This window comes from Molothrus ater, chromosome 9 (genome assembly GCF_012460135.2).
Source record: "Molothrus ater isolate BHLD 08-10-18 breed brown headed cowbird chromosome 9, BPBGC_Mater_1.1, whole genome shotgun sequence".
NCBI lineage: Eukaryota > Metazoa > Chordata > Aves > Passeriformes > Icteridae > Molothrus > Molothrus ater.
Window position 1 is genome coordinate 1,668,688 of NC_050486.2, and position 11,057 is coordinate 1,679,744.

General features: G+C 48.9%; 1 protein-coding gene across 1 annotated transcript in view; it reads right to left on the bottom strand.

Annotated features, from left to right (window-relative positions):
* DNM3 (dynamin 3) overlaps positions 1-4,934 on the bottom strand; it is a 173,330-nt gene extending 168,396 nt beyond the window's left edge. Inside the window, 1 exon segment of the mRNA XM_054515853.1 lies at positions 4,781-4,934. Within this exon segment, the coding sequence (XP_054371828.1) occupies positions 4,781-4,926 (146 nt within the window). The 5' untranslated portion in view covers positions 4,927-4,934.
* Positions 4,935-11,057: the final 6,123 nt, after the last annotated feature.

Sequence of the window (11,057 nt, forward strand, 5' to 3'; positions counted from 1 at the left end):
TTCCTTTACTTTGTATATACCAATTCTCAAGACTTGAAGGAAAAAAAAATAACTTGAAGTCAACAATGGAGTTACATTTAAGGACAAAACCAGGCCATCTGTATCCCATCTAAACAGCCAGTTTGTTCTTCAATGTATAAATGCAAAGCCTTATTCAGGGAAGAAACCCAAATGAGCTGTCTCATTTGCTGCTGTTTCTAATAAATGAAATACCCAGAACATCCTTGCTTTCTTTGCACCAGAGTATTTTGATAACTAGGCTAATATACTCAATAGTGTACTCCAAGCTGTACTATGTCTTAATTAGTCAGGAAAAGGAGTGGCTGACTCTCATTTCCAGAAGATCCTTAAGATTAAAAAAGAGTACACAGCACCACATCTCAGTTTGTATTCAGCTTGACTGCTTAGCTTTTTCCTGCTTGTTTCACAAAAGAGGAGATTTTCTGTCAAAAAGTTTTTCTGTCAATGCCTAGTAACTAAAAGAATAAAATACCTGCACCAATCTTAATACATCTCCCCCAGGAAGCATCAATCTAAATATGTGTCTACATTCTTCAGAGAAATTTTCTGCTCTAGCAGCCAGAGTTAAAGTCCCTTCTCTTCTCCTAATGACTCAACGCAGTCTTTTCACAACCGCCATCTCAAGCAGAACAGAATGAGCTGAGCACACGAGGAACAGTAATTTCAAAAAGAAATAATCACTACATATGTCATAATAAATAGCTCTACTTACATGCAGTGGCCCTAAGATTGTCAAAAGCATCTCAGATCAAAAAGCTGTAAAGCTGAATTACACAATCAGACCTGGGGCTCTTAAAATGAAAGTGCCTGTTTGATGATGACTGACAGGCTTACAATCAAGAGTTCATATCTCTTATAAAACAATTCTTTGGCCTCATGCAGTTTGTATTACATTAAGCAGGAAGGGAAGTGAAGAGCTTTCAAGTTGGAAACATAATTATTAATTTCTTGCTATTTTTAAGAGTAAAACAAGGTTCTGATTTCTGAAGAAGGAGACCCTGACAAAGTAGCTTGCTGTCTGTGCCTTCAGTTATCTGAAAAATCCATTTGGCTACAGATGAAATAAAAGAAAGTGCTTTCTCTCCATATACAGTTTACAGGGATTGCTTCCTGCCAGCAGTTTTCTTTTAAGTAACCTAATTATTATCAAAAGCCCATTTGAAAAGCACAAACAACGTCCAGGCTCCTGGCCCTGAGCTGCTCAGGAGCACAGCACTAAGAGAGGCCGAGTGCCTTCTCCCACTGGCAATTCCCTGGCATTTGTTGTTTGACTCTCCTTTGTGCTTTTGAGCTGCTCTCCAACAACCCCTACCAGAAGGCTGCATTAGATGCTTTGCTTCAATGCTGGCTCAACGTTTCCTGGGCACATTAACTCCTGTTACAAAGGGAAGCAGAAGGAGGTAGGATGAACATTTGCTCTTCAGACAACTTCATTTCCTCAAACACACACCATGAGCTCCAGTTATGAACACATGAAGAGCTAACCCATAAATGGAAATGACTGCTGTCCTCAGGTGCTCTCCAGAATCTCTGTGTGCATCTAAATGTAACCAGAATCCTGAGAGAAAAACCTTCCTTGACTACCAAAAGAAACTGCCTCCCTACACACAGAGGAGCAGCACTCAAAGAGGAAACTCTCCACATTCCTCAGGGGATGCTAATCCAAATACAACAACAATGGGCACTTGGGGAGATCTGACACATCGATTCCAGCTTGGCTACAACAAGACAAGTAGTTCTGGATGTCCCACAGTTCCTGCAGAATCCATCCTCACTCAACACCAGCATCTATGCAAAACACATGTGAGCTGACCCCAACACATTCCCTGCCTGCTGCTAGTCACGAAGGGTGCTGTGTGCACCTGAACAGGCCTTGCTGCTGCCCTGCAGGCAGTGATGGATGTGTGGCATTCACTCTGCAGGACCCAGCTCCCCCTGCCAGCCCACACCACTGTGCTACACCAGATTCCTCACAGCCCTGCTGAAAAGTGATGGCAGTGCATGAACAAGGTAGAGGATAACCCTGCACAGCCCAACACGCTTCCTAGGAGCCATAAAGAAACTCTGACTCATGATACCACCTGCAAGTCAGAAAATACCAAGTGCAAAAAAAAGTAATCTTTGCACAACCAGAGGTCTTGTGGAAGACTGAAACACCCACAGTGCTATAGTGGCTACAGAGAGCAGGGAATAACAACCTAATCCTAGAGGTAAAACCGCCTTGCCAACCTCACCACAGCTCCACTGACAATACATGTTAACAACCAGCAGCATGGTTGTAGCAACACCCATGGAGGACATCCTGCCTTCCTCATCCCAATTACAGCTACTCCTGAAGAAAAGAGATCTTCAATCTCTCTGAAGGCTAAGAGTTCAAAATCTACTAATGATAATGATTCATGTGGTAAAAAAAAACCCAACAAAATGAAACAACGCAACAAAAAAACCCCACAACCACAAAACAACCCAAACCAAAAAAACTAAACAAAAGCCATGAGAACTAATGGTCAAACTTCAGAGCAATGCAAGGATTGTTTTATTTTCATGTCCATTTCAAAGCTGTGTTACTGTTAGTAAAGTTGGCTCTGTGCTTGCTAGAGGTCATGCAATATACCAGTAACAAAGAGAAATGAGGGCAGCACGGCTCTACAGGGAGATTTTCTACCTCTACAAGCCATATTAAGACAGATGTGGATGAAACAAACTTGTGTGCAGAGAGCAGCTGCATTATCCCATAAAAACAGGACTATCCATCCTATGGCTTACTAAAAAGAGACACAGGCCATTTGTCTGCTGATCTAACAAGCAAAATCCTCTTCTGAGCTCATGGATATTTATTAATCTGGTTCTGAGGGTTCACAACCAAGTTTTCACAGCTTAGCCAGGGCACATCTGCTGCCCACACGTACTCAGCCTGGAGGAAAGGCACGAGCAAAATATCCGTGCTCAAGTCTCGTGGAATAGGTTTGGAACAATGCAGTTTAATGTCATTTTTGCAACAGGCTCTAAGGTTGCAAGTAGGGAGGTACAACAGATCAGTTCGTGCTGAATCTCAAGAAGTTACTGCATAAAACAACGATGTGGAACTCTGAAACCAGGCTGAAAGAATCCAAATTCCACATCCCATGTGACAGAGACATTCTGGCGTTTCACAGCAGCCTGTAATCTCTTCTCTGAAGAGACTGAAGTGTCTGCACAGTGAATAACTACACGAGTAAAAAAGTTACTGCCCTTAGCTCTCCTTCCTAATTCCTGCTAGAAGTGCCCACAGCTCACTCGTGCAGCTGGCTCCAGTCTCCTGGCCAAAAAGACCAGATCAGCACAAACTGCTCGTTTTCACCTTTTGCTCCGGCCGGGCACATCCAGGCGGCTCTAAAGAACAGCTCCACCTGCGGATCAGATGGAGCAGATCCCTCGGGCAGCCGAGCAGTGACGAGCATCTGGGAGCAGTATGATCTTCCATCGGCACAGCTGGATCCAGAGACCGACATCAGCCCACCTCGCTCAGCCCCGAGCCCAGGGACCAAAATAGCCTCACTGACAAGAAAAATGAAGGTGCTTTTTCCCCTCAGCACATGTGCTTTGCACAGCTTTGTGGACACGTAGCTCAAAAAGTCAAAAGGTTACCAAAATACTTTTTAAGGACTTGTTTAAAGAGAACAGTAATAATTTGATAGCCAATTGTGCTTTCTGAGGATCTCAATTATGTTTTCCAGAATCGAAGACTTGCCAGTACTGACAACACCAGTAGCTAGTTACAGTCTTCAAGGAGAAAGAACTGACATTTAACACAGTCAGTTCTGAAGAAGAGATAAGAACCACTATACAGTATTTTTATACCGGGTATCAAGAGCTATTGCAGCCTGGCACACGGCCAGGTTGTGGAGTGTCACAGCATTTAATATTACCTTCGGTGAAGATCTCCGCACATCAAAGTCCCCCAGTCACCGACACACAACAGCATTTCGACCCCATAATCCGGACTAGGATCGCAGCTCGGCTGCGGGAGCACCACCTCCCTCCGGGAGCCCGCAGCTATTTGAGGCAAACGCAGCAGGAACTTCATCAAACAGCACGTGAAGCCCATGTTTACCTCGGGACGTCTCCAGAGGCACAGCCTGGCCGTCAAAAAGCACCGCCTGAATCGCCAGGCTTCCCCTTTTCCTGTCAGTGACTTGTTAGAAACGATGCGCATGTTGGACTTGCGATCTTGGAGGTTTTTTCCAACCTTAATGACGCCGCGATTCGAATACCCACGGGCGCGTCGGGACGGTGCGAATTTATACGCGATGGGATGGGAGGAATGAGGCGCCCAGAGCCAGCACGCCACCGAAATTAGGGTTTGGGGCTTTAAACACCTCGTTCCTCTCAGGCAGCGGTCACCCCCCCCCACACACACACGCACACACGGAGCGGGCACCCGAACGCGCTCGCACCGGAGGCGCGGCGGCTTCCCCGCATCGCGCACATCGCATCACGGGCGCTGCTGGGCCAGGGCCCGCCTCGCCACCCCCGAGGCACCGCGGGGGGAGGGACACCGAGCATCCTCGGTGGGGACGAGCACCCACGGTGGGCTCGGAGCCGCGAACTGTCCCCCCAAACCCCTCCTCGTCCATCCCTGCCCGACACCGCCCCCCCCGCCCTGGCCGCTCTGAGGGGGGCGCGCGCCGCGGCCGTTGGGAGCAGCGCGCGCCGCGGGCCGTGTGGGGGGAGCGGGGGGGGGGGGACGCGCGGGGGTGCCGTGCCCGCCGCCCCTCACCTGGAGACGCAGTTCTCCAGCACGGAGCTCTTGCCGGCGCTCTGCCCGCCCACCACCGCGATCTGCGGCAGGTCGAGCAGGCAGTTCTGGCCCAGCGCCGCGAAGGCATCTTGCAGCCGGTTAACGAGCGGGATGAGCCCCTCCATCCCGCCACCGCCTCCTCCTCCGCCCGCCGCCGCTGACAGGTAACGGCCGGCGCACTGCGCATGCGCGCCTCCCTCCGCTGGCCTGGGGGCGGGGCCTCCGCAGGGCGGCCACGCCCCCTCCGGTGCGGGTCCCGGTGCCGGTCCCCGGTCCCGCGATTGTCCCGCGATTGTCCCAAAATCCATTTTCCCCCCGTTGTGCCAAAGGCCCATCCACGCTCAGAGTCGAGGGGCTGGATTTGTTTGTAGTTCTGCGCAGAAAGATGGCTGGGTGGCAATTCCACAAAGCCAGCACGACAACTGTCAGAAGTTTTCCCTTTTTGTGGATTTTAACAAACCAAGGCGTTAATGTTTATTGGCTACAAGTTATCTAGTTCACTTATTAATTAGTGTTCTGTCTTCTGTTGGTTAATGATCCTCTTGTTTCCAGTGCTAATTAATCTGCATGCTCAGTCTTTCTCTTATATTAGTGGGTTTTTTGTCTGTGAGTCAGTGGTGACAATTTGCCCCTGCCAGAATTACCTCTTAACCAGCCAGAGCTGATTGCAGCACAGTTGCTCAGTTGTTTTAATTAGTTTCTTCCTTATCTTGGGTGTTCTGCCAAATAGCCTTGTAGCCCCTAAATTCTGCATTCTTTGTGTCAACTAAGAGTGGTACACCCTTCTCCCCTTTGGTAACATCCCCCTAGGTCTGAGATCACTGAAACATGTCAAGCCCTAAACCTTAACAAGGCAATTCTACAATCCGACAAGTAATTTGTCTTTTTACCATCTGGACATCACTTAGAGCTTGCTTTTTGGGATTGCTTTTTCACAGATTGCCCAGAGAGGCGGTGGAGCCTCCCTCACTGGAGATATCCCAGCACCAACTGGACACAATCCTGTGCCTGTGCTCTGGGATGACCCTGCTTGAGCTGGGACATTGGACCAGATGCCCGCTGTGCTCCCTGACAACATGACCCATTCTGTGATTCTGTTTGTTATAAATGAATATTCCAATTTAATAATTAAGGAAATTTATTAAATTATCAAAGTATAAATTTGGAAAAAGCCACAAGCAATTCAACTCTAAGCCAGGTGATCAGTGTTGGGGAGACTCAGGATTTGGCCTCTATTGCACCAAGGTCCCTGTGAGTCTCTGAAATGTCATTTTGAAGGGGTCTGTTTTATACAGACCTTTGGGCTCTGGAAGGGGGCTCTTCTTTAGTATATTTTAGCATATTATCATAGTTTTTCTTTCTTGCTGCTGTGTTTCCTGGAACCAATGGATAATTCCTGAAATCCTGTGTGGTTGTGTTCGCAGGGGTCCCAGGACGAGGGAAGATATGAGAATCTTTACTCCATGTTTCAGAAGGCTGATTTATTATTTTATGAGATATATTATATTAAAAGAAAATGATATATTAAAACTATACTAAAATAATGGCAGAAAGGATTTCATCAGAAGGCTTGAAAGGAATAGAAAGGAATGGAATGATAATAAAATCTTGTGACTGACCAGACAGTCTGAGACAGCTGGACTGTGATTGGCCATTAATTAGAAACAATCAACATGGACAAATCAAAGATGCACCTGTTGCATTCCACAGCAGCAGATAATTATTGTTTTTCTTTTCCTCTGAGGCTTCCGAGCTTCTCAGGAGAAAAATCCTAACTAAAGGATTTTTCATAAAATGTGTCTGTGACAATTCTGTCAGGTGAAAACTTCCTGGCATAAACTTCTGATGATGCCTATCAAAAGCCTCCTGCTGGGGTCTTGTCAGACAGAAAGAAATCCCTTGAAATATAGATCCCGAGAGACAGTGCCCTCCTGGTGTTTGAATCTCCATTCTTTATTTGTCCGACACTGGCTTGGTACACAAGGCGCTATGGTTGTAATTTCCTTTAGCACGAATTATTGTATAACATATATCACATGTTCCTGCCTGAGGACAAGTCCACCCCGGTGCTGGGACACTTGGACATGAGGAGCATGGTTCAGCCAGGTCTGTGTGTGTTGGAATTCAGGACATCCCTCTGGCTGTCCTGAGCAGCCCAGACCCCTGCCAGGGGGCTCAGAGACCCTGGCACAGAGCCCAAAACACCTGTGACTTTGAGACCCATGGAGCAAATGACTAACCTTATATGAGGATCTGCAAGCCACAAAAGTATAAGTAGAATAATGACTAGTTTGTCATGGGGTGAAAAATAGATTTTTGGGGTTTTTAGAATGGGGTTCAGGGCGCAAGATGGAGGAATCTGTGCACGTCCAGCCTTTCTCCTTCTTCTTCTTCTTGGTCTCTCTCCATCTTCTGCTGTGATGTTGGCATTTTTAGATTGGTTTAGAGTAGAAGCTCACTGTCTAACATAGGTGATAGGTATTGGGAAGTAATTGTAAATAATGTGTACGTAGTTTTTACTATAAAAAGATAACACCACCGCCCCGGGGGTGGTCAGAGTGCCTCTGTCTGTCCTGCTGAGCGGACCTCGGCTGGACAACAGAAAGAATTTTACAGATAAGAATTTTTATAGATAAGAATTTTATAGATAAGAAACAATAAACAACTTTGAGACCAAGAACTGAAGAGCTCTGACTCCTTCTTCGACCACCAGGCTGGGAAAAGAGACTTTCTAACACATCTCGGGGTCACTGTGAGCAGCTAAAGCCCAAGCTGTGTGCTGCCCCTGAGAGCACCACGCTGCCCCTCTCCCCAGGGAGCCCCAGCTGACCACTGGGAAGGGCTGAGCGATGATCAGGCACAGGCAGGAGCTCTGCCAGGCTCGGGCACGTTCCGAGGAGGAGGAGCTGGAGCCGGCAGGGCGGGCAGCAGGCGATGCTCAGGAGCAGGCCGGGGAGGGACATCGAGGTGCCAGCCGTGTCACTGCAGCGGGTTCAGTCCAAAATGCACGCTGGGGCTGAGCTAAAAGCTCAGGCACACAACAGAGACGAGATTTAGCTGCGATTACTGGCAGCAGTCACATCATGAAAATATCCAAATGCAGGCTTTGGAGTCGTGCAGGGATAAAAGTTCCCCTCTCTATTGGAGCAGACACTGGCCCCGCTCAGCAGGAAAAGCAAAACAAAGGGAGCTGGGAACATCCCGCAGGCTGACGGGGACTAACGATCTGGAGGATTATCAAAACTTCTTGGCCACGGCTCTCAATAAGTGTGAAAAATTACAGCAGGCAAACCTATAACTCTGGAAACAAGTAAGGGGTTTGAATTGGCGCAGATGGATTTGAATCGGCACGAGGCAGAGACGGCTTCTCCTCACTGCTGCAGTCAGATCACAGCCTCTGGGAAAAGCCTTGCCATCATTTCTGTCTACTTGGGAGCCTGGGAGTTATTGACAATTATGCCAATTAGCAGCATGATTATTTCTTTCCCACTCCTGGGTGAGAGAGCTGTGCCAGGAGGCACTGGAGTAGCTGCCTGGCCTTCCTCCAGCTCATGGGTTTCTATGGAGGCTGGAAGTTGGGAAGTGCATTATGAGTGTCCAGAGCACTTTGTGCTGCCCCCCTGAAATAATTAAGATCCGTAGAAGAGCAGCCTGGCCCTAGGATTGCATCTCCACAGGAGACAGATGAAGATTGAGAAAGGCACGATGCCTGGGGAGCAGCACCATGCATACCTTCAAACTGATCATCCAGGAAATTCTCCTTTCTGTGAGGGCTGTAATTTACAGCTTTGTCTGCTTCCTCAATTAAAATAAAATAAATTAGGAAGCAACTAATTTAGGAAATTAGGAAACAACAATTTAGGAAAACAAACTAAGATTAGGAAATTTGAGTTATTCCCCCAAGTCTGGGAAGTTTCCAAACCAATTTTTTTGTCTGGTGAAGCAGAGTTAAAGCCATTAAGTGCCCACATTCACCCTGCAACTCTATCACTTACAAAAATCCACTTTCCCCACTCCAAAAAACAGGAGCCACCAGCAGCCAAGTATAGATTCCCCACCTTCTGGAAAAAGCACAAACAATTTCATGATGGATGCTTGTGATATCATGAGAGGTTTTTCTCATTTTTCCAACACCTCCAAGAGAGCAGGAAAAGAGAGAGAGAGGCACCTGAGCATATCTTTAGGTCTCTGCTTTTCCTGACTGACTTCTCTGGGCAGTTTGTTCCAAACCCCCGTGCAGAGCCCAGCCTGGCTTTCTGAATTTGCCAAGATTCAGAGTGGCTGAACTAAAGGAAACAGGGGTGCTACTAGACCACTGCAAATCTTCTTGTAACAAATAACCCTGAAATACAAGACCCAAATCAGTGTCAGGGGGCCATGCAAGAAATTGTTCTCTGGGGGAACAGTAGGGGCAACCCCCAGGAGCAGAGAGCTGTGCTGCTCACTGGTTAACCAGCTAAACACAATCTGGTTTTACCCTGCTGTGCTCACTTGTGCCCTTAATAATACAATACAATAAAATACAATATTTATAATTTCCTTTTGCTGCGTGCCAGGCCCAGCAAGGAGAGAAAACCTCGGCCAAGCACCTTTTCTGGCATGGCAGGAAGGGTGGGTGCCCTGATCCCCAAGGTGACTCCAACAGTGTGGTCTGATGTCACATGTCACCAGCTCCAGCACAGCCTGCCTGGGGCCCCCAGTCACAGCCTCCAGTGCATTTCAGATCAAGGCTACAGACAGCAAGCTTGTCCTGCCACGACTTTCAGAGAAATATATGGCAAAAATAGCCTGGCTTCAGGGTGCAGCTGAACCCACAAACTCACACACAGACACTTCTCCCTAACCAGGCAGTGACGTTAGCACTGAGGACATTTGGACCAGGTCCCCAGGCTGCTTCCCAAGCACACAGCAGTGCAATTCCCTTCAGGAGAAATGAGTTCTGTAAAAAGCAGCCGAGTGGGGACTTGCAGATGGCTGCAGTGAAGAGCCAGGCACGCTGCCCTGCCCGGGGCAACAGAGCACAGCAGAGGCTGCTCCTCTCCCCTAAGAACAGACAGTTCACCCACACCTGCTCGTCTCTCCAGGGACCTTCCTCACCTCCTTCTTGCTTCAGACAAGAGTTTTGGCAGAGCTTTTCAGGCAGAGGATGGGCACAGAGCAGGAAGAGGTGTGGGCAAGGGGCAGCTCCAGGTTCTCGGCAGCGCTCGGCTCTGCAGTGCTGCCAGTCAGCATCATCCCTGTGCATCTGCCAGGACAAGAGCTCAGACCTTGAACCTGCAAAAGAAGGAACTCCAGCCCGTGAAAGAAAGCCAGAATGGCTGCAGTGCTGCAATTATAGTGGCTGCAGCATTTCTCCGTGTATAGAGATGTGCTTTCTGCCTTCCCCCACAGCCCGGGGCACTGCTGACTCACTGATAGCAGGACAGCTCAGTCCCTGTCCCATCTCTCCTCTCTCTCCTGCCCTGTGACCTCCAGCTGCATTCTTTAGTCGGGTGCCTCCCCTTGCAGGGTAGAAAAAGGGCACCGTGCTGCATTGCAGCCTGCAGAGATGTTTCCCTGCAGCCCTCAGCACCCTAGGGAAGAGCTGCACTCCCTCCCTGCAGCCTGGCAGCACGCCTGCTTCCTTGGCCACAAAGCCAGACAAGCCAAGTGCTTCCCCAGGGGAAGACTGCATGGACAAAACACTTCCCACGTGCTTCCAGCCTCTGGGAGTGGCTGCTGCAGCCCTCGTTGTGCTGGTCCATGCCATGCAGCATCCCCCAGCAGTGGGGCCAAGGCTCTGCCCAGCTGAAGGAAATCAGCCCAGAGCTCAGTCCCTGCAGCTTTTGCTGCTGCAAAATCTCTCCCAGCTGCTTGCTGTACTTTGAGCTGATGACAGTATGTCCCTCATCCACCTCCACCCTGCTCCTGAGAGAATTGGAGTGTCAGTCTCTTCTCCAGAACAGGGACCTGGGCTGTGACACCATATGGGGTGAACATGTGGCACCCCATCAGTGCCTGCCTCAAAGTGTCACTGTCCCAACAGCTGCCTGCTGACAGCCACCCTGGCCAAAATTCCTCTCTGCATCCTTCTACCCAAGCTCAGGAAGCTCAGGGCTGCCCCACCAACTCCAGTGTCTCATCCCCTGCAGAGCAGCAGGACATGGATGTGATGCTCTGAGAAGGGACCAGGACAGCCCAAACCATCCCCAGGTGGCTCCAGGCTCACACCTGAGCCGTGGGGTGAGTTCCACACCCGGCTCTTTTTGTGCTGGGA